Genomic DNA, 21,888 nt, shown 5'->3' on the forward strand with positions numbered 1-21,888 from the left:
CACGTGTGCCTATGATCGCCGGTAGGTACAGGAGAAATCGTAGCGCCCGCGCGCACCTGCGCGCGCGAGGAGACGTGCGCGCGCGGCGCGTCGCGCGAGGTCGCGCGAGGCCCGACTGTTCGCGCAATTAAGCGCCGGTCGGGGGCGGGCGAGATAAGATGGCGTCGGGGTTCGGCCACAGCGGACTTCCAAAAGCAGAGCAAACCTGTTGGGAGATTAAGGTCTCGTTCCTGCAGGACGGTGGTGGCAGAAGGCGAAAAGGACTCAAGCGCTTATTCCTGTCACTCTGCTTCGCACCACCATCATGATCTCAAGAGACTTGCAATCGCTCTACTCGTTTTCACAGGACTCCTGCTAGCTCTCTAGGCCACAAAGCTGCATCTGTATACGCGAAGCCGTCCTTGTGAACACTATGCCTGCCGACGCCAATGCCAAGGCCACGGCCGCGGACATCTCAAAGCTCACTGTAGCGCAGCTCAAGGCGATCTGCAAGGAGAGAAAGATCGCAGGATACTCGAAGCTCGGCAAGCCAGCCCTCATCCAGAAACTTGCAGATAATGGATACTCGCAGAGCGACGCACCTTCCGTCGCGCCAAATATCCCGCAGGCTGCTTCAAGTTCTGCGTCGGACCTTCCTCAGGTTACTCCTACTGAGACTGTATCTGCCACCGCCCCGGCCACCTCTGCTCCCGCTGCACCCTCAGCTTTTTCTGTTGATATTGCTTCATCTGACAAGGCTGGTCATGTCTCTGGGGGCGCTACTCCCACTGCGAAGGCTTCCGCTCCGAAGGCTAAGTCGAAGCCTCGGAAAACTGCTGCTGCTAAATCTGCTGCCCAAGCAAAGCCTGCCACTGCGACCTCAAACGTGACTGGTACCACTCTATCACAAGTTGCTCCTCCTCCTTCTCTACCTCAAGGCGCTGTCTTCGTTGACTTGCCTCTGACTGGGAACTCTCTCGTCAAAGGCTCCACTTCTGGGACCACTGATGCTCCGGCGGTGAAGAGTAGCCTAACGAAGGGGAAGAAGAGGGTGCAGCGGCCTGCCGAAGGGGAAATGCCGCCGCCCCCGCCCAAGAAACCACGCATACAGCCACCCTTTCCGTCTCCCAGAACAGCTGCGGTGGCCTCGCGTACCCAGGTGGCTGCCCAGAGCACAGTCCTCCCGCGTCGCTCATCCAATGCTGGCGATGTATCTGCACCCATCAGGCCGGCCTGCACGAACGCCCACCCATCTATTCCGGCGAAACCTAGCCCAGTACCCACTGCTCCCGCAAAGCGGTTCAAACCGCTCGTCGTAGGTACCGCTAAACCGCCTGCTGCTCGTATCACATCTGCTAGTGCGACCCCGCCGACGAAACCTACTACAACCCCCAAGCCGAAGGATACGCATCGCTCGCTGGAATACCTTGACTTCCCTATTGTGCTTGATGAGCTGCCGACTCTGCATGCGATCACCTTGCCTCCTCCACTGGCGCAGCGGAAGCGCGTGGCTTGTTGGGCAGTAATCTTGAGCGGCCTATCTGGCGAAGAGAGGGCTGTATGCGCTCTTGTCTCGCGTACTTTTAGATACGCAGGTCAGTACGCGTATAGCATATCCCAGAACATATGCTCATAGTGTAACGACCCTTGCAGTATACCTTTCAGCTTCGTCTATGCTCGCGAAAGATTATCGCGGCCGACGGCTGCAAGACGACGTGCTGAAGAGGTATTCGCAGGCGATGACGAACATGTGGCCCTACCTCCGCGTTCGGAAGGCCGAGGTCGTCGCGCGGCGACGCATATACGAGGCCTCCTTCGTGCCGCGGCTCCTCGAACGTTATGGCCTGGCCGATCCTATAAGCAAACATCTATGGGCAAGCCCGGACAATCCGAAACAAATAGTCGTCGCAGTCAGGTTCGTGCATCAGCCGCATGACACTCCGAACCGTACTGATCGGACTCTTCAGATTTGCGCTTACTCGTGCGTGGTTCGAGCTATCTGTCGGGATCTCCAGCGGCGCGAAGGACGACCCGTCTTCCTGGCTGCATGCGACCATCATAGACGTGCAAGAAGTCGTTCAGGAAGAAATATGGTCGGTGACGCTCGAGGAACCCCAAAAACGGAAGCGGGAGACACTCTTCGTCCTTGAGGCGACGTGTGAAGTCGTCGGTCGGCCGATGGGCGTGAAGAGCGACGACGGCGCTGTTCCCCTCCCGGTTCGCGCGGATTGGTCCGCATACATCGCTAACCGCAGCGGGCCTTCCTCCGGAGGGGATTCTCTACTTTCACACCTCAAGTGGTCTTGTCCCGAAGAATTCGACCGTGGCCTCAGCACGTTGTGGCTCAAGAGAGTCGCCGGGGAGGGAGCGCTTGGCGTTGCGAAGCGGACAGTCGCAGAACGTTATGTGTTGGCCTGTGTAGTGGGAAACAGGTACGTCCGTCGTCTCTGCACGCCTACCAAGTACTTATCCCATCGTAGCATCTCTGGGACGTGGCAGTCGACGAGCGAGATGGTGCAGGATTTCGCGGGGCTTCCTGCCCGCGGCGCTGCCCCTGTGCCGCTGAAGACTAGGGCCCCGGCATTAAATTTATACCTTCCAGAGTGCGTTGCTTTTCCTCCGGCTCTCCGCGGTTCACTCATGCCGGCGATGAAACAGGCACCACCACGTCGAAAGCGTTCACTTCACGTCGTCGGGTGGGAATGGTTTGCACCCGGCCTTGGCAACCGTGCAGACGCCCCACAGAGAATATTACATCCTTCGCGACAACGGGATGCAGGTCGGTTGCGAGGAGGATGGAGTTGCGGCCGTGTGGCAGGAGGTGCTCGGCTGCGACCATCGTGGGGTACCCACGTAACGTTACGGAATGCGTTACTCAGTGTCTGGCCCAGTGTGGGGATACAATGGGGACGGCAATACTTAAGAGATTTGTGGGCGTCCATGTGTCCCGAGGAGTCTGTTGGTCGGTAAAGCCGAGTTAAAATACGAGGGCCGCTACTCGCTGCTCCGTGGAAGAGCACAGCTTTCGCGCGGAACAAGAGCGTGTTTGATCGAGCGATTGCGATCGGGGAGGGAGCAGCCGGTGGCCGAGGCGGGATGCAATGACTGTGCGGGGAGAATCACGCGTCGGACGCCGAGGGGCCAAACACCGGCCTCGGAATTGGACGGGTATGCCCTCGGCGTGGGGAGCGCGAACGCCCTCAGCCAGCTGTGCCGCTGTCCTCTCTGTCCATCTCCCACGTCGCTATTCTCTGCGGCCCGACTCGCTCACATACAATGTCCGGACAGAGTGCATTCAACCAGTTCCCCATCCCCCTGCCCGCCGGCACGGACTACACTAAGCAGTCCATCCCGGTGCCCGGAACAGCGCGTCCTGGCCAGAGCGGTGAGTTGGAGCACGCAGTGAACCACATACGCGCTGCATCTGACGTCTGACTACCTCCTCAAACAAGCCGTTTACCGCCATGGTGAGTTTGATATGTCGTCATCGCAGAAAAGTGTGCCGCTCACGCCCGCCGACCCGTTCCGTAGCCCAGTTCCCTCTCGTGACCCTCGACACGCCCGGAGTATACACAAATCTCAACGAGCTCTACGCGGAGGGCTTCCGGCTCGGCAAGGGCCGGCCATTCCTCGGACACCGTCCAATACTCTCCAAGAAGCCCCTCCAGTACGCGAACTATCACGTCTGGCAGTCATGGACGGAGGTCGACGCGCGGAGGCGCGCCGTGGGCAGCGCGATGCACAAGATGTTCCAGTCGGGGGAGCTAGGCGGCAGGGAGTTGGACACGGTCGGGATTTGGAGCAAGAATTGCCCCAGTGCGTGCTACTCTTCGCTCACTCTCAGGAGCAGTCGCGAACGTGACATCCCGTGTTAGACTGGCTGCTCGTCGACTTGGCCTTGCAAGCGTACGGGAAGGTCAGCGTGCCGTTGTATGACACGCTCGGCGCGGACTCTGTCGGTACGTGCATCTAGCGCGAGCTTAATGCCCTGCCTCCTGACATGGACTACAGAATATGTGTATGCATCCCACACTGTGGTATAAGCCCCGTTCAAGTCTGACGGAAGCTATGCAGGATCAACCACGCAGAGTTGACGGTCGTCTATGCCTCGCCCGAACACATCCCCTTCCTCCTGACAATAGCTCCGAAACTGCCGACGCTCAGGTTGATCATCTCCATTGAACCGCTCGAGGATGATGAGAAACGAGTTATGGTCGCGTGGGGCAAGACCAGCAACATCAAGGTTAAGGACATTGCCGAAGGTATGCCCCGCACCCTTGGACATTCTGCACTGCGCTTACTCGTATTTTATAGTGGAGGAGTTCGGACGTGCCAACTTAATCGACATCATTCCCGCTACGTCGAGCACGCTCGCAACTATATGCTACACCTCGGTTAGCGTGTCATTGTGCGAGCGTTGTCAAGGCAGTACTAATTACTTCTGTTAGGGTACTTCTGGTGTCCCCAAAGGTATGTCTAAATATCGTACGATGCGCGAACGTTATCCTGAACCCAGATTTCATAGGTGTACTCTTGAGCCATGGAAACATGGCTGTCGCAGCCTACGCGTTCATGCACCACATCGACGTTCAGGGCGACCGGACTGCTATGGCCTTCCTGCCACTCGCCCATATCTACGAGGTCCGCCCCTCCCTTCTCTCCCCCTTACCCAAACACCACGTCTGACTCTGGTTCGTTCCCGTTATCCTCCCCAGAGAATTATGGAGCTCTGCACCGTCGCGCTGGGCAAGCAGATCGGGTACACGACGGGCGACCCGACGCGCTTCCTCGAGGACATCCAGATCCTCCGCCCGCACTTCGTCCCGCTCGTCCCGCGCGTGCTCAACCGCGTGTACCAATCCGTCATCGCCGCAGGCGACGCGCCCGGTGTCAAGGGCGCACTCTTCCGCCAGGCCGTCGCGGCGAAGCTGCACAACTTGCGCACCACCGGGCGGCTCACGCACGCGCTCTGGGACCGCCTCGTGTTCCGCAAGGTGCACGCGGTGCTCGGCGGGCGCGTCGCGATCATCGCGTGCGGGTCCGCGCCGTTCAGCGCGAACATCGCCGAGTTCCTCAAGGTCGCGCTGCTTGCGGACGTGTGCGAGGGGTACGGCATGACGGAGAACGCGGGGTGCTGCACGTCGACGTGGCCGAACGACCCGTCTGCGTGTGGCGTTGTTGGTGCGCCGCAGCCGTCCTCGGAGATCAAGCTTGTAGACGTGCCCGAGCTTGGGTATCGCGCGACGGACCAGCCGTTCCCTCGTGGGGAGCTCTGTATGCGCGGCGGGCAGCGCTTCATTGGGTACTACAAGGGTGAGTGGAAGGCCTGTTACTGTGCCTGGGGGTGATGATATTCACGACAAATTTCTACGGTAGACCCTGAGAAGACCAAGGAGACGATCGACGAGGAGGGGTGGCTGCACACTGGTGACATCGCGACCTTGGACGACCACGGGCGCTTCAAGATCATCGACCGTGTCAAGGTGCGCATACATCAACGCTTTTCCCGCATGTCTCCGTGCTCATACGACACATCGCATACAGAACATTATGAAGCTCGCGCAGGGCGAGTACGTCGCGCTCGAGCACGTCGAGAACGTGTACACGACCGCGCCGCTCGTCTCACAGCTCTTCATCTACGGCGACTCGTTCAAGTCGTACCTCGTCGGCGTTGTCGTGCCCGAACCAGCGCAGGCGGCCGCCCTCATCGCGCGCGTCACTGGCCAGCGGGTCGCCCCCGAGGACACTGAGACGCTTGAACGGCTTCTGCAGGACAAGCGCGTCGTGGACGCGGCGCTGGCGGAGCTGAACAAGGAGGTGAACGTACAGAAGCTGAAGGGGTGCGTTTCCGTGATTACTTGCGCGCGGAGGTGCGGGAGGCTGACCTGACTCGTTGCAGCTTCGAGAAAGTGCGGCGTATCCACGTAACGTTGGACGCGTTCACGATCGAGAACAACTGCCTCACGCCGACGCTGAAGGTCCGCAGGTAAGCCGCATCACTTCCGTGCATGTTTTAGCAGAGGACTAATAAAATATGCAGAAAGGAGACGTACGAGAAGTTCAAACCCTACATCGACGCGTTGTATGCGCTTCCGGACCCCACGGCCTCGAAGCTATGAGCGGGCCCCGGAACGGGTGGTGGATGTTTGGACTCTGCTTGTATTCTATCGGTCCTCTAATCACTGGCGATGCTTGTACGTGGGGTCTTAGACTCTTCCGCCTAACTAGTATCTGTCATACCATCAGTATATCGATGCGCCGCAACGCGCTCCATGGAGCCCTGTGGTACCGTTCCTATAACACAACAATGTACATTTGTTTCACTCCCAGATGTATACACCGCGCCGACCGAGGTATGTGCGGATACCTACGCCGCACCGAATCCAGCCTTGCTATTCGTGAGCTCCGCCCCCAGCTTATACCCAAGCACCTATTCGAAGACCACCCACGCGTCAGCCCACACACTAATGCCATCGGCTCGCGACGCACCTTGTCCCAGTCGAGCTTCGAGCGCGTCATCGGGAGCGCGCGGCGCAGGCCCTTGAACGTCTTCTCGCCCATCTCCGCGTACGTGTCGTTCAGCGACGCCTGGTAGCGGCCCTCTTCCGCCTCTACGAGCGCGAGTACCTTCGTAGCGGCGGCCGCGCCGCCTCCAGGCGCGATTGCGGGCGGCAGCGCGAGCGTGAGGCTGTGCGTCGACGAGAGCTGTACGTTCCCCTGCTCGTAATAGTGTACGTTCAGCAGGATGCGGCCTGTGATCTGCTTCGCGCCCGTATCGACGACATATTCGGAGCGCCAGCGGCCAGACCTGGGGATGGGGTGAGCGGAGAAAAGTGAGGGAGAGTGAGAGGGAGAGGGCGGCGCACCAGAAGTTGTTAGGGTTATACTTATTCGCGACGATTTGGATGGTGAAGCGGCTTGAAGAGCCAGGGGTGGAGAAGACGGAGACGACGCCGTCGTGGTAGTGGGAGGCCAGGTATGCGAGCGCAGCATTCTCAAGTGCTACGCTGGGATGGATGCTTCAGAGCCCGCATTGGCGGGGAGTATAGCAGACAGCGTACCGGAAGGGTTCGGACTCCGAGTCTGGCTCAACGTGTTCTGGGTCAGACGTTTCCTGCAGCACCAACACATATGAGAACAGTTGTTCCAAGACCAAGAGCATAGGACGCGATACGCACCAGTGTTAAGTGGTCGAAACGGAAACTCGTCCGTGACCGGGGGTCCCAGTACCTATCCTGCGACTGCTCGTCGTCCTCATCGCTGCTTCCGCTCGGCACTCTCGCAGCGTCGCTGACTATAGACTACGGCCATTCACCGGTCTGAGATGAAGGCCGCGCCATAGCAGACACAAAGCAGCACTCACCTGGTGCTGGTGCCCCGGCACGTCCGCGGTGATGAACTGCGCGAGGTTATACTCACGCAGTGCTGGGAGCACGCCGGCCTGCAGCGAGTCGTCGTCCGAGATGATGTTGCGGACATCTGGCGGGATCGGCGCGATTCAGCTCAGGGCGGGTCCACAAGCCACCGGGCGCGAGGAGGGTGATTTACCATTCAGGACGTCGTTGATCTCCCCAGGCGGCGACTGAAGCAGAAACTTGGAGGCTGCCTGGATGCGATCTGCGTCGTCCATGGTGTGTTGCGGCAGAGGTGGAGGTTAAGAGTGAAGAGAAAGACCTGCAGTCGGTCGGATGGCAAGTCGCGCGGTCCGTAACTGCCATGCAATAAGCGCCCAATATCGTCTGTACACCGCCAACCTCCAAGAGGTTGCGCGCCGATTGCGTCTTGCCCACGACGAACCATGTCGCACTACACACGCCAGAGGTATGTGGTACATGGTATGCTCGGGTGCTTTCATTAATGAGATTACTGACATCCAGGCAGGACGCGCGTATAATAATTGAGCAAGCGCTTTCCACCATCCCACGGAGTGCTTGAAGAACCTGAGCTCAGTGACATGTCAACATCGAGAACATGGCCTTCAGGCACCCCTTCTCTCTATCGGGTGACTCAGACGTTAAAGCTGAAGACTGGTTCATTAAGTCAGATTGGATCTACGGCGCCCAACACAGTATAAGGCGTGGTATATCGACAACACTCCGCTCGGGTCTTCTCTGGTATATTTAACACCTCTTTTTGTCGTCTTGTTCTGCTCTCAGCACATCCCGCCATAGTTGCTGTGGCGTCCTCACAAGCAATCTGCACCGACTTGGTGTCAGTTTGATTCCATATAATAGCGGCCGACACAAAAGGAGCCGTTACGTCGACGGCACTCCGCTCAACTCTTCCCTCGCCACCAACGTTGTACCCCCCTCGGACCTCAGCTCGCGCTTCGCACCCCGGACTCCCGTTCACCATGATTGGCGTCTATAACGTCCCTATGGCTCTAGATATGGCCTTGTCCCATACAGAGGGGCTCAGTCCGGGCTTGGCAACATCCCGAAACATAGGACACGTTCAGCAGGCACGGAAGTACACACTGGGTCCCATGCCGCTAAGAACTTTCATAAATCTGGCTTTCAAGCCGCAAGCCTGCGATGATAGGGATGGCCTCCTCTCCTTCAGGCACGCATTCAAGGCGGTACCACAGACCGCGGGGAGCGCGGCACAGATATACGAGCCCCTGGTATGTCTACTTTGCGGTGGCGCATGCGTCTCGTGCTCAAGGTCCGGTAGGCTGCAGCGTTGAATAAAACATCCAAGTACAAAGCACGTTGCCCAGGGCTTGTATTCGAGAAGACCATCGAGCGTAGCTTGTACCCTTTGCGATCGGGGTCCGCCAAACCGCACATTTGCTGCTTCACCCCCGAACATGCTGAACTCGTACGGCGCGCGGACAAGCACACCCGTGTTGAGTTCGGATACGCCGAACTCTTCATCAACGTCAGCCCTAAACCCTCCTACGACTTCTTTGTCGACCCCCCGACTGGCGCCGATCAACAGGATCGCGAGGCGCACGAGTTTGTCCGCCAGTTCGATACAGAAGATTGGGACCTGTTGGACCTGTCTTGCAGGGCTGAGAGCGCCTTCGGCTTGCAGATCGCCTTCGCAACGGAGGTCTTTGCTCGTCAGCACCGACTCGTCGTCTACTCTATCGCCATGGCTGGTTCCTTCGCAAGGATCCTCCGGTGGGACCGTGGGGGCTGCATCGTCACCGAGGCGTTCGACGTTCGGGAACATCCAGAGCTGCTCCTCGAATTTATCTGGAGATTCTCCCAGGTATCGGCCATAGAGCGCGGCCACGATCCAACTGTTTCTATCGCCACGCCACAAGAGGAGACGCGCTTCCGGGACGCCGTGATAGCCCACGTCCGCTCCCAGCTGGAGGTTGAAGGCGACGAGCTGGATAGAGCCGTCAGGGCACATTACCAACCAGGGCATGTAACTGCTGTCGATGTTTACTTCCGAGCTCCTATGGGCACTGTAGTGCCGGTTAGCTTTGCCCGGCGATTCGTCGTGTCGCGACCCGTCGTCTCACCGCTGTACCTGGAGAGTCGTGGTACTCGCGGCTACTGGGCACTGTGCTGTGACACTGGGCGGGTTGTGTTCCTCAAGGACTCATGGCGCGAGCATTCCACGACCGAGCTGGAGGGAGATATCTTGGAGCGTCTTAACGACTTGGGTGTGCGCAATGTGCCGTTGCTGGTGGCACATGGAGACGTGCCCGAGGAGGACGACACATTTCAGAAAACAGGTCCGTATGTCTTTGCCTCCTATGCGAACTTCCTTAACCAGGTCTCACCCAGGCGTCAGATTTCAACTTACTCAAACTAGCCTCTTCGTGGGGCAACCCTGGAGATGCCTCATTGACGGTGAAGACAACGACATCAGCAGGCGACAACATTATCGTCTGGTCACAGACACAGCCGGGTACGGTCTCAACACCGTCCGAGGGACGCGAGAGCTGCTGCACGCAACATACGACACGTTTACAGGTGCGCATATGATCAAGCTGACCGTTCGCTTGACTTGGCTAATGACGCGGGGACCATTCTAGCTATGAGAGATGCGCTCGCCAAGGACTCCCGAATTCACAGGGATCTCAGCGTGGGCAATATAATATTGGTGAAAGAGCCCGGGTCGGCCATTCGCAGGGGATATCTCATCGACTGGGAGGCTTCCGATCAGGTCGATGAAGGTGGTGATGCTAAGGATGCCGGACGTGCGGTAAGCGATATTGGTTTTCGGGTTATTCAACGACTAACTCATGGTGGATATAAGGGGACATGGGACTTCATGTCGATCCGAATGTTAAGCGACAGTGGGATGGATGCCAAGCACACCTTCAAGGATGACATGGAAGCCCTGCTATACGTCGTTTTCTACTGCGCCTTGCTCTACACCCCCCACGACGTTCGCAAGGACAAACTCCACATCTCCGTTCACGCATTCTTCCGTAGTCACGCCCGTCTGGGTGATGTTACCTTCGGCGGCGGGTGGAAGATGGACAACGCTCACTCGCGTCTGTTCACGGGGAACATCCAGTTTCAAAGTGCCGCTCTCCAAGAATGGATAGCAACGGTCGCGGATTTCCACTCTCCTCCACCAAGCCTCGAAGAGAAGTACAAGGATGCGTGGGATGCGGCCCATCTCGATGCGTTCTGGTCGGAGTTTCTGCAGACCCGGGTGTTGGAGAACGACGATCGTGTCGTGCATAAACTTGTCAACCCCGACCGCCGCTCTCTTCCCGCCTTTCCTCCCGCCGCTCCTCCCAGCGCTGGGCCTGCATCGCGCAAGCACCACGTATCACCGCCGGGGGACACTGATGTGGATACGCCAGCACCCAAGAAACGTCGGACTGAGCTCCAGAAGGCGCCCGCCGCCTCCCATATCTCTCCGGTAAGGACGCGCCGCGGCCGTCTTCTTGCAGCATCTGCCCCTCGGCGCAGCGAGCGCATACGCGCTCGACTGAACCAGCAAAAGCCGTCCGCTGCCTTTTCCCGCGCCTCTGGTCCTGCCCCCAGCGGTAGGATACCGCCGCTCCCAAGGAAAATGCGGGAGGCGGAAATCGAAGCCTTGTGAGTAAGACTGCAGTGACTCCTCTGCTCGTCCATGTTCCCATACCCAGCTCCATTTTACCCATGCTTTTCTACTCGTTTTGCTGTTCTCGCTGTTGGGAGTCGTTCTCGACCCTACCTGGTGTCGGTGGCATCGGTTGTCTCACTGCTGTCTGATCTGCTTCTCCTCTCCATATTGCTCTTGCTTGTCTTTACGTCGAAACAAATTTAGTTCCTGTACTGTCCCGCACTCCCGGCTGGCACTGCTCGGAGGAGGGCGCGCCGCAGACCTAATTCCATGCACAAGTGCATATTTTAGACACTTTGATAACGACAAATGCGCCCACCTTCGCGAGTGCAAATATCTCGGGCTGCCTGCATTGCAGAAGAGCCTGAGTTTGTGCCCGGGAAGTCCAGTGTGGGCATGGCTGCGTTGTTCAACCCCAGTTCATACCGGGTGTCGAATCGAACGAAGATAATTCGTTTACATTCCTGATCCACCATCTCGTGGTAAGCACTGAGCAATCGACGGGCACACGAGGGCCATTCTGAGGCCTGATGAGAAGCGTCCGCAGGAGCAGGTTGAACGCTCACTGGCATGGCAAGCCACCCCACATTCCCCGACATCGGACTTCGAGAATCCTTGACCGACGGCAACGCACGCGGCTACAGAGACTGTGATCAACATACAGTGAGTAACGGCGCCGCTGACAGTTGACGGTCGCTGAAGCGCATTCAAGCCGCCTTCTACGACTCCACTGAGAGAACGTGCTGCGAGCAGTGAAGGCGATGTCGCCTATTCCGAGGTCTTGATTCGAAGGTTATGCTGCGGTCTCTATGGTTTAGTAACCGCTGATGCGAGCGGAGAACAAGGGCACGACAGACGAGCTGGGCTTGAGTTGGGCGGACGTCAATGTGGGTGCATGGCGCAGCTGTCCTCCACTTCAACGATCGTTCAAAGAACCTACACTGCCTTGAAGTAACAGATGTGCCGTATTATTCGCCGAGCGCCGGCGGATTGTCTATCTTCTACAGGCATTTCTCGAGATACTCGTGTCCAAACTATGGTATGCTGGGGCGGAAGATCCCGTCCAGAATGCAGAGGAGCGCGGGGAGGTCGATCGGCGCGTATGCATCGGACGGTCTGCCAAACCTGCAGTGCGACTGCCACTGTGTGGTGCGGGGAGTACGCAAAGAGAGCTCCGGTCGGTTGCGGATCAGGTAGAAGTGCCAGGGCGAGTTGGGGCATGGGCAGAGGAGACTAAGGGGAAAGGGGTAAGGACTCGAGCGGTGAGATCGACCGTAAGAGCTTGCCACGAGTTGCGCCGTTTCGCAGAGCACAGCGTGGTGGCCGTCGGTGAGCAGCTGGGTGGTGTTTTCCCGGCCCATATCATTACTGGCATAACGATTGCGTTGTAGGTGGGCGGGTCACTGTCGGGCGTGAGCGAACCGTCTAGATTGTAGGAGGGATAACGCACTATCTCTCGCCCAACCAGGATGCACATACAAGGATCCAGGACGACGAAGTTCATCGAACACGTTCGTGCTAGGACCATTAGTAGCACGGCATGAATCTGGGGAATGTCAAATTAGAGAGGTCGCCCCAGACATTATCTGAGTGCCATAAGCCAGAGCTAAGATGTGTAGGGGGGGAGGGGGGTCCGCCTGAAGGAAGCTGCGGGAATAGGTATGTGAGAGTTCGTTAGTGAGCTGACCGCGTGTTTGCATGCGCAGCGCGGTTCGACGGCATGTGGCGTTCTTCGCGGACGGCGGAACTGAAGGAAGGATAGCCCGCAGGAGAGGATCGCCGCAGACGTACGCCCAGGTCTGGTCTGGTGATCCAGATCTCTACACACTGCCCCACGGCGTGGATTATTTCACATCGGCCCCGACCCATCAGGTATGCGTGCGGAGTGAATTGCTCGGGCACATTTGGGAGGTGCCAAGTCGGCGAAGTGACCGAACAGGGGGGTGACGGTCGACAAAAGTATGTGGGCACCGCGGGCGGAGAGCCCTGGCAGGTTCACGAGGTTCCAGGGAACTCCTGCTTGGTTTCAGGACATGGTGCCATGAGAGCGAACCATCCGTCCACACGCGAAGTCGAAGGTAGAACAATCAAGTAGGCTGGTAGCGAATGTTAGGATCCTGTTGAGTGATAACCAGTATCCTGAATACCGACAGTTAACCTCCAATTTCATGAGCAGTATTGGTGAGAACTTCTTACATCTCGCGATGGGCAGCGTACGTCGCTGTCGGAGACCCGTTCGTAATATCTGGATGCTCCACATATCCCAGAGTCTACGTATTCGGGATATCTCATGGCGGGCTTCCAACTTCGCCTAGTCGCTACCTGACTCTCCAACTGGCAGCAACCGAGGCTGTTCGTAGTCGACCTGAGACTGGCTGAGGACTCGGAGACTCACCGAGTTCCGAGAAGCGAACGATACATACACGCCCATGCACGCCCAATTTCAAAGATTCAGGGCATGCCGTGTACGTACTTGCATGCAGTGCGGATTGTCCGAGGCGACAGGCACAATTGCATATGGGGCAAGAGAACGCTTGCCAAGAGCAACGTCGATATTCAGTGGCTGCGGGGAGCGGGGAGGAAGAGGCAGCATGAGAGAATGATGGTAGTGCGCCCGACCGTTATTTCTTGAGCGGTGTTCGTTGTCCGCAACCCTGAGCGTGTTTCAGACGGGGGTAGTGCCGCAGCAGCCATGGTCGGCGTCCATCGCTCGAGCCCGAGTCTATCTTTGCACACTCCCCGGCGCCAGAGGCTGTGCTGTCCGCAACGTGGACATGCCCAAAAGGGGAAGCAGCAACGTTGTTCGCTGGTTCATCGCACACCGCGCTACAATGACCGCAGTGCTGCGTCAAATGGCCGCGATATTCGGATTCGACCCTCTCCCAGTCTGTCTTACCTTCGATCAGCAGATGGGGCCAGTTGGAGAACATCGCCGCCGCAAACTGCGCTACTTGGCAGCCCCGCTGACAAGTATCATGACCAATACACGACAAATACTCAAGGCTTTCAATGCACTTGCAAACTTGAAGAAATACACGGCGATTATTCGGCACCGCCTCGAGCTTGCGGACACTATGTTTAGTGAGTGCGGCTCACTGCACTGTAAGCTGGTGATAGCCGATACTAAGCGTTTTCTCACTGCGTCATATTTACAGACGCTTGCATAGGATGAGGACTGCGCAGAACATCCCGAACCGTAAGATCGTGTTTGATCTGCCGCCGCAGCAACCTTACGCCCAGTTGCTGCCGTGCACTCAGAGCCTCGCTCCACGGGTGCCACGCTCACCCCGCGCGTGAGCGCCATGCTTACTTGCAGTATATAAACACGGTGCTGAAAGCCTCATGTCCCGCACCTCACTTCCCCTTGAGTGTTACGCCTTTTCACCTTCCTCTCCCAGCTCACCTCTCCCCACCCGTCCTACTTCAAAACGATGATGCACCTTTTGAGCTTCGTTCTTGCTGCTCTGCTCGTCAGCAGAGGTGAGTCCCTGGCATAGTCACTGCTGCTTACCTTCGGTATACTGACAACTGTCCTCAGGTGATGCTGCCGCCGTTGGTCCTCAGGCCAAGCGCGCGATTTCTTCCTCTTTCGATTTCACTTCCCAGGCCACTGTAACCGCGACGGCTGTCGGAGAGTCGAGCTTCCCTTCCTCGGCCGAGGTGTCTTCGGCGTTCGCGACGGGCACCGCCGTTACGTCCTCGCTGTTTGCAACAGGTACCGCCGTTACCTCTTCGCTGTTCGCCACCGGTACCGCCGTTACCTCGTCGCTGTTCGCCACTGGGTCCGCAGCCCCAAGCTCGGCGTTTGGCACTGGTACCGGCTCCGTCGCCCCCAGCTCAGTGTTCGTCACCGAGACCGGGTCCGCCGCCCCCAGCTCGGTGTTCGTCACTGGCTCTGCCGCTCCGAGCTCGGTGTTCGTCACTGGCTCTGCTGCTCCGAGCTCGGTGCTCGTCACCGCCTCCGCCGCCCCGTCCAGCATCTTCACCGACTTCCCGAGTTCTATCTTCTCCGAGTTCCCGAGCTCTATCTTCACCACGATCCCTGCCTCCGTCCCGACCTCCATCGTGTTCCCCAGCGGCTTCCCTTACCACCGCCACGGGCACACCGTGACGGTGACCGAGTTCATCACCGTGGACGGCAGCTGCAACCCTACCACCAGGTCCGGGGGATTCACTGGCACTACCACCGCGAGCAGCGGGCAAACCACCGTCGTTGTCGTCGGCTCCTCCGCGCCGACTGGCACTGCGGTTACCGTCACTGGTACCGGTGTGGCCGTCAGTGCCTCTGGCACCGGTGTGGCTACTGCCTCGGGCTCTGCCGATGGCACTGGGGTGGCTACTGCCTCGGGCTCGGCCAGTGGCACCGGTATCGCGACTGCATCCCCCGTCAGCGCTAGCATCGGCACGACCATCACCGTGGGCTCCAGCGCTATCGGGTCGTTTTCGGCGGCCCCGAGCGCGAGCTCGTCATTTTCGGCGGTCCCGAGTGCGAGCTCGTCCTTTGCGGCCTCCGTTCCCGCTAGCTCCTCGGAGGCGGCCTCCGTCCCGGCGAGCTCCTCGGTCGCCTCGAGCGTTCCCGCCAGCTCTTCGGTCGACTCCAGCGCCCCCGCAAGCTCCACCGTCGACTCTTCCGTCCCCGCGAGCTCCACCGTCGACTCCTCCGTGCCGGCCAGCTCTGCCTGAACGGTGCTGATGGATAGCATGGTGCGGCGTGACGGGCCTCGCAGGAACGTCTCGCTATGATGGGAGCACTATGAACAGAATGATGTGGATGGACTTTCAGTTGAACTTTACGCTCTCTCTAACGGACCTGATATGTAGGCACCTCTTGGAATAGGTTCCTTGATACAATACTATATGACTGCGTTCGTTGCGCTTTTACTATTACTGAATTGCGTGTGTGTCTTCGCTCCCCTGGCGCCGAATCACCGTCAGCAGTTTTTCAATGACCCAATGAGTGGAACATCGTCAGTACTAAGATGACGTCGCACACAAGCTAAGATATCTCGACGATGTTATCATTCTGGCACAAACCCGGACTAGTACAGTATCAACGCGACTCTATGGTATACTATGTCTACCAAGCATGAGCCGGTGAGAGCTGAGACTGAGTAGTCCGGTAATTGGCGAAGGTAAGAGATCCAGAGCGGCCTGAGAAAAGATATAGTCAGTTGGCTGTTGACCCGGGAGAGGGTTATAAGGGGACAGACCAAATGCTCAGGATCTCATGCGTGTGATCGGAACCAGTCCGAGGGTGATAGTAAGGGAGTCAAGTCGAGCACCAGAGCAGAAGCAGCCAAGCAGAGCGAGGCGAGAGCAGGAGGACGAGTGAGTGGAAGCGTCGAGGGTCGTCAGCAGTGGAGCGCCAGAGGGTGGGATGGCGCGAGAGAAACCGCAGTGTCGGCGGTGTTGCGCAGTCCCGCAGAACGGCGGGGCGAGCAAGGCAGGCGCGTCGTCTCAGTGCATTGAGAACGATGCGCCCGAGCGTCGAACCACACTGAAAACCTCACGAGTGCATTCGTGGGATTTCCAGGGTAGATCTAAGGGAAGGAATTTTAGCGCGAGGGTCATGGAGGGCGATGAAATGGTGCTTACCAGGCGCGTGATGAACAGGATGGCGCTGGTCCGAGCGATCTTAAACGCTGAGAGGGACCGCGGCGGCATGCTTGTCTCCGAGAGAAGTTACAAGCGTGCATGCAAGGAGCTTCAAGCAGAGACCTGTGAAACCGATAGAGGTCAGCGTCGCGATTCACAAGAACGAAAGGGTCTTGCTCACCTGATGCCAGTTATTATGAACATTGGACGATGAACAGGTATCGGGCCACCCGGACAAGCTGTCGAAGTCGGAGGGGGCGGCCGAAGGCCCTCGTACGGATAAAGAGGGCTGGGGTGAGTGAGACTCCTCGCGGTGTTGACGACGCGAGAAGTCTTCGTAAATAGGACGAGGCGCCAACATGACCAGATGTCATCAGGTGGATGGCTTGACCTCGCGGGGAGCGGCGGCGCGTCGGGAAGCGTCGGGGATGTACAGGTGAGACGAGCGTATGGCGGCTGTCTCGTTTAAAATGGGGCGGCGAAGCAGATCGACTTCGCCCGAGCGGCCGCCAATACCGCTCGTGCTCTTAAATATGGGAATGCCGAGGATCGTCGGCCGTGAATGCAGTGTACAGCTGCGAAGACGGTCGGGATGTCGGAGTTGAGTTGGCGATGTAGTCGGAAATGATGCTGAGCGTCGAAGCGGGCAACCTGGAGGTGCTGGGCCTAGCGTTCCTGGAGGCTTCGTACGCTAAGTATACTTTGAAAAATGTCGATGGAAGACGGGGTCGTCGAGTTGAGTTGTCGCAGCCGTGAGCGATGGCCAGGACAACGACGAGCCCGTGATCGGTGATGGTTCAAGTTGAGCAGCAGTGAATCGGCCGGAATCCACCGCCGCGCTCGAAACACCTCCGACGAACAGTGTAAATGGGCAGCGCGAGGCGTGTGGGTCGCGGGCGGCGCTATTGAAGCTAATCAGTACAAGAGCATGACCGAGGAGAGATATCAGGCTTACCTTGCTGATGAAAGAGGTTTGGAAGTTTGTATGGGGTATATGAAGCGTCGTAGTGGATGGCGCTAGGAGAGAATGTCGTCCATGAACTCGAAGTCCTCCCGCCAAGCGCCGGGGAAAACAGGAGAAGGGACCGGGGTCGACACCCAAGAGACGCTGGTATCCATGAGATCTAAGGATGGTGCGTCTACGAGCATAGCCAGGGCCAGGTCGTCTTCAGAGAGTCGGGACAAGCAGGAAAATTGAGCAGGGGTAGTGTTGTAGCCAGGACCAGGGACGAGGACATAGTGAGGAGCACTTGCGACCTCAAGGTCCATAGGTGAGTCCAGGCAAGCGTCACTACCCATCAGAGGGGTGTCGGCAGTGGAGTGCCGAGCGGTCGGGGCGAGGAAAGGCAATGGCCAGCGAGGTTCGAAGGGCGAGCCAAGTAGAGTTGTCCTTTTGTAATCGCCGATTGTTGTAAGAGGGTGTCCGGGAAGCGCGTAACCGAGATCGGGCAAGAGACCCGTCGCAGAGAGAGCATGCGACGGAGACGCAGAGTAGTGAGGGTGGTCGACGAGGATGCCGTCCATAAAGTCGATGTAGGAGGCGTCGCAAGTCATCTGAATGTCGGCGAGAGAGGCAGTAGGTGAGACTGAGTCGTCCATTGCATCGTACCAGACGTCGGAGTCTGAGGACATAAGAACGTCCGCGCAAGAGGTCGTCGGAAGAACGCGGGCGTTGTCCTCGCAGGACCACTTGTCAAGGTCCGAGATGAGTGAGACGAAGCGAGGGTCGGCGGCCAATGGCAGGATCTCTACATCGAGCATCTCCTCGACTGGTACCGCAACTACTACGTCGTCCTCCAGGTCCAGGAGGACAGGTGAGTCTCGGTAAAGCCAGATGGCAGGGTGTGCTACTACGTTGTATGGCGCAGCATCGATATAGTACTCATCGATCTCGGAGCCGTACGCCGACGAGTCCTCACTGTCCGTGTTGCAAAGGGAAGGTGGTGAGATTGGGGTTTGAGCAAGGTCGGTGAGAAGAAGGCAGGCAATGCATGTGTCGTCATCGCAGTGGCGGTCCAAAGTCGTCGAGAAAAGCTGCGGTGACGATGGCGACGGCGATGGCGGGAGGCTGAAGAACGCGTCTCCCTCGTGCATGACCTAGTTGCTGATCAGAAGCTGCTAAGAATTAGGAAGGACAGGCACGGACCTCATCTTCCACGTCCTCGGAGGCGTCGTAAAAGACCTCAATCTCCATCGCCTGTAAGTCGTTAGAATGGTATGACTTATGAAGCATGATAATATATAACTTACCTCCGCCTCGCTCTGGGATACAAGTGAGACTGGACCAAATACGTCCTCGTCGCTCTCCACTGCTACAGGGACTGGGGATAAGGGGACTGGCAGCTCGTGTACCTCAGCGATGAGCATGATGTCGGCCAAAGGCTCTTCCAATGCAAGGCAGTCTATCACGTCGATCGGGGCGGGAGATTCCTCTCGAATCTCCACAGGGATGTCAAGAACGACATCCTCCACGGTCGAGGCAACAATGTCTTCATTGGAAAGAACCGGCTTGAGGACGGTAGAGGTAGAGAGCGGATGTTTCGCGGCGGTCCGCTCGGTGGTCGTAGCCAGACGACAGAAAAGGTTGTCCGGGACCGTGAGCGATCCGCGGACGCGGGGAGCAGGCGTCAAGCCTTCAGGCCTCCGAGTTCTAGCGTACGGAGTAGAAATCGCGGAGAACTTGCGCGAGGACGACTTCGCGATGCCGCGGACGACGCCCTTGAGCTGGGTCGTCTGGCGAGGAACGGCGGCGACGGCGCGAGCGAGGAAGCGTGAGATGAAGCTCTTGGGGCCGGCAGGGACTATGACCTGGGAAGCGTCGGCCATGACTTCGTCTTCGTCTCCGAATGAACTTGCAGCTGCGTCGAGAGCGAGAACATGCTCTGACACGATCTCCATCTCCGTGTCGAGGGTGGAGATGGAGGCCGATGCTTCACTCAGACCCACAGTCTCGACAATCTGTGAGCCGTCGATCAACATCGGAACTTGGTGGTGCTGCGAGGAGACGGTGGATTGCGTGGTCTCGCTAACGAGGTCGAAGTCGGTGGCTGGCAAAGACACTTCAATGTCTTCCATGGCGTCTAGGCGCTCCGCGAAGGGCTTCGGGACGAAGGTGAAGGCGAAATGAGCGCCGTCTACCCTGTCGAATTGGGCTGGGATGTTGCGCAGAGACTTCATGAACCGTTTACGCAGCTGCGATCATGTTAGTCGGAGAGGACAGGAATATTAATGAGAAAGAATAAACGCACCTTGACAGCCCTGCGGCCTTCGGCACGATTACGCCTCTTGCTTGAGCCGTTGAGTGATGACATCTCGAAGCATTGATGTATCTGAAGACGAGTAAGCACACGCTGAGGGTCTCAAGCTGAGGTACTCGCCTTCTCGACGTCTTCAGTACGCTTACACCGCTTGGCGGAGCGAGTGGCCTCGTCGTCAGTTGGGCTGTCCATGGCGTCGGCCTTGCGGCGGGCAGGAAGGCAAGCGTCGGGGAGCGACCCCGCGCCGGCGTAGTTGACGTTAGTGGACATGGTTGAAGACTGGAGACGAGATACTAGTAGACTTCTGCAACGCTTGAACTTTAACGTGAAGCTAGGATTGGAGAAGAGCTAGTCGACTGCGGCCGCTGTGGTGCTTGAGCTTGAAGGACTACTGTGATGCTAGGGCTTGAAGCTTGAGGGAGCGACTAAATGGCGGGAGTGCGAAGGAACGAGGATAGCGTTACCATCTCGGCGCAAGCGGGACATGGTGGTGGTGGCTGGAGAGGCTGACTTGGGCCCGAACGAGCTGGGTACCGCCAGCCTACCTAGCTCGGTTCAATGTGAAGGCGATGTGATCTGTTGAGGGGTTGGTCCTGGATATTCCGTGCTCGCCTCGCACAGATTCAATAGAATAAAACGCGCGCTGACATTCAGCGGCAAGATTGCTTTCCGGAGCATAATTGCTTGAACGCATGTCGATACATTCGCACTGTGGACGTACGAACAGCACGAACAACATTGACATTGGAGAGAGCTACCAGCCTGGTAAACAAACCAATTACTTGGCATTGCGTTCGTGGGCCATCTTAAAAAACAAACCCATGTATACATGTATACGTGCACCACGCGATCGTGAGGAGCACGCTAGCTCCCAAGCCATGTGCACTGCCTGCACCGTTCGAGTTGCCACCGGTGTTGGTAGGACTGGGTTGGGTAGCCGTCGACGCTGCTGTGTTGGACGAAGACGGCGTAGTGAGGTCGCTCGAAGTCGCGGAACTTGTCGGGAGTCCAATGGTGGAAACCACACTTGTTCGTGTGATGGTAGCAGGGGGGACGCCGCCAGTTGTCGACAGAGTCGCAGGAGGAGGCAGCGTAGTGCTAGCCTGCACGGTGCGGTCAACGACGCCGAATACACCACTGATATCGCTGTCATCACCGTCGATCGACACTGCGAGCAACTGATGAGCAATGGACGGGCTGCTGTCAACGCGTGCTCACATGAGACGACATAACGAAAGCCTGTCGGTAAGTTCAAGGGAACGCGTATGTTCACCACCCCGTCAGCGAGGGAGAAATTCTCAGCTAGTGGCTGGTCTGGTACGACTAGCTGAGTACGAAGGTTGTCGTCGTAAATATTAGTGTACTCACCTTTCCACAAAAAAGGGTTACCATCAGGTTGTATGTACCCCATGTATATAGTCCCGTTCAGGCCAGTCAAGTCCTGGTCTGACACCCTGCATGGATCTCCGCATGAGAACGAGTAGCAAGGTTTCTTTAACTTAAACACACACCACTTCACCGTCTCCACTGTGCCCGACGGCCACTGACTGAGGCCCGAAGGCGAGATGATTGTAGGCGCCACCGTGGCACGGGGGATGCGCGCCGCGAGAGAGTATGCTGCCGCCAGTAAGAGCACGATCGCGACTTGCAGCATAGAGCGCGTCATAGAGGTTTGGGCCAGTCGCGTCGGAGTGGTCAAACAGCTTCCAGAGTGGTAGGAGGCCAAACAGATATCATATGGATGGATGCGCTGTATGGTATGCGCATCGCCGGGCGAGCGTCCGGCGCGAACTGTATGAGGTCTTGATGGACAACGAAGCGGTGTCATCGACCCCGGATCCGCCAGCCGAAGTTGTGTGCAGCCACCATACAATCACGGACCATATACTCGTTGGTATACGAACCTCCTTGCTTTCATTGTAAGAGCTAGACTTCCTTTGTGGCCATGAGTGATCGCTCGCACGACCATAGAACCGCCGGAGCGAGGCGCGCAAGGAAACAAAGCATGGGGATTACAACTACAGGAAGCTCCACG

At 57.8% G+C, this 21,888-nt stretch overlaps 6 protein-coding genes across 6 annotated transcripts; 3 read left to right on the forward strand and 3 right to left on the reverse strand.

Moving 5' to 3' along the window:
- Positions 1-158: 158 nt before the first annotated feature.
- On the forward strand, positions 159-2,836 carry TRAVEDRAFT_36583 (uncharacterized protein; the record flags this gene model as incomplete). The annotated part of the gene is made up of 6 exons (XM_008039080.1): positions 159-221; positions 437-1,574; positions 1,633-1,894; positions 1,947-2,411; positions 2,460-2,582; positions 2,638-2,836. The coding sequence occupies 6 exons, from the start codon at positions 159-161 to the stop codon at positions 2,834-2,836; spliced, it is 2,250 nt and encodes a 749-aa protein (XP_008037271.1).
- Positions 2,837-3,255: 419 nt separating this feature from the next.
- Positions 3,256-6,098, forward strand: TRAVEDRAFT_46376 (acetyl-CoA synthetase-like protein; the record flags this gene model as incomplete). The annotated part of the gene is made up of 14 exons (XM_008039128.1): positions 3,256-3,364; positions 3,432-3,446; positions 3,511-3,795; positions 3,855-3,938; positions 3,991-3,997; positions 4,054-4,241; positions 4,294-4,373; positions 4,428-4,449; positions 4,505-4,620; positions 4,695-5,292; positions 5,356-5,462; positions 5,524-5,819; positions 5,879-5,965; positions 6,020-6,098. 14 exons carry the CDS (start codon positions 3,256-3,258, stop codon positions 6,096-6,098), a joined length of 2,073 nt encoding a protein of 690 aa, XP_008037319.1.
- Positions 6,099-6,346: 248 nt separating this feature from the next.
- On the reverse strand, positions 6,347-7,609 carry TRAVEDRAFT_121593 (F-actin capping protein alpha subunit; the record flags this gene model as incomplete). The annotated part of the gene is made up of 7 exons (XM_008039394.1): positions 6,347-6,409; positions 6,469-6,787; positions 6,846-6,986; positions 7,041-7,093; positions 7,158-7,280; positions 7,343-7,458; positions 7,528-7,609. 7 exons carry the CDS (start codon positions 7,607-7,609, stop codon positions 6,347-6,349), a joined length of 897 nt encoding a protein of 298 aa, XP_008037585.1.
- An 855-nt stretch (positions 7,610-8,464) lies between these two features.
- Positions 8,465-10,998, forward strand: TRAVEDRAFT_46378 (uncharacterized protein; the record flags this gene model as incomplete). The annotated part of the gene is made up of 5 exons (XM_008039129.1): positions 8,465-8,602; positions 8,653-9,674; positions 9,751-9,911; positions 9,974-10,143; positions 10,198-10,998. The coding sequence occupies 5 exons, from the start codon at positions 8,465-8,467 to the stop codon at positions 10,996-10,998; spliced, it is 2,292 nt and encodes a 763-aa protein (XP_008037320.1).
- Positions 10,999-17,613: 6,615 nt separating this feature from the next.
- TRAVEDRAFT_46380 (uncharacterized protein) lies at positions 17,614-20,123 on the reverse strand (the record flags this gene model as incomplete). Its single annotated transcript, XM_008039130.1, has 5 exons — positions 17,614-18,693; positions 18,743-18,793; positions 18,847-19,788; positions 19,845-19,925; positions 19,983-20,123. 5 exons carry the CDS (start codon positions 20,121-20,123, stop codon positions 17,614-17,616), a joined length of 2,295 nt encoding a protein of 764 aa, XP_008037321.1.
- Positions 20,124-20,659: 536 nt separating this feature from the next.
- TRAVEDRAFT_46381 (uncharacterized protein) lies at positions 20,660-21,519 on the reverse strand (the record flags this gene model as incomplete). Its single annotated transcript, XM_008039131.1, has 4 exons — positions 20,660-21,021; positions 21,072-21,167; positions 21,222-21,307; positions 21,365-21,519. 4 exons carry the CDS (start codon positions 21,517-21,519, stop codon positions 20,660-20,662), a joined length of 699 nt encoding a protein of 232 aa, XP_008037322.1.
- Positions 21,520-21,888: the final 369 nt, after the last annotated feature.

The sequence above is a fragment of the Trametes versicolor genome (genome assembly GCF_000271585.1).
Source record: "Trametes versicolor FP-101664 SS1 unplaced genomic scaffold TRAVEscaffold_5, whole genome shotgun sequence".
Classification (NCBI taxonomy): domain Eukaryota; kingdom Fungi; phylum Basidiomycota; class Agaricomycetes; order Polyporales; family Polyporaceae; genus Trametes; species Trametes versicolor.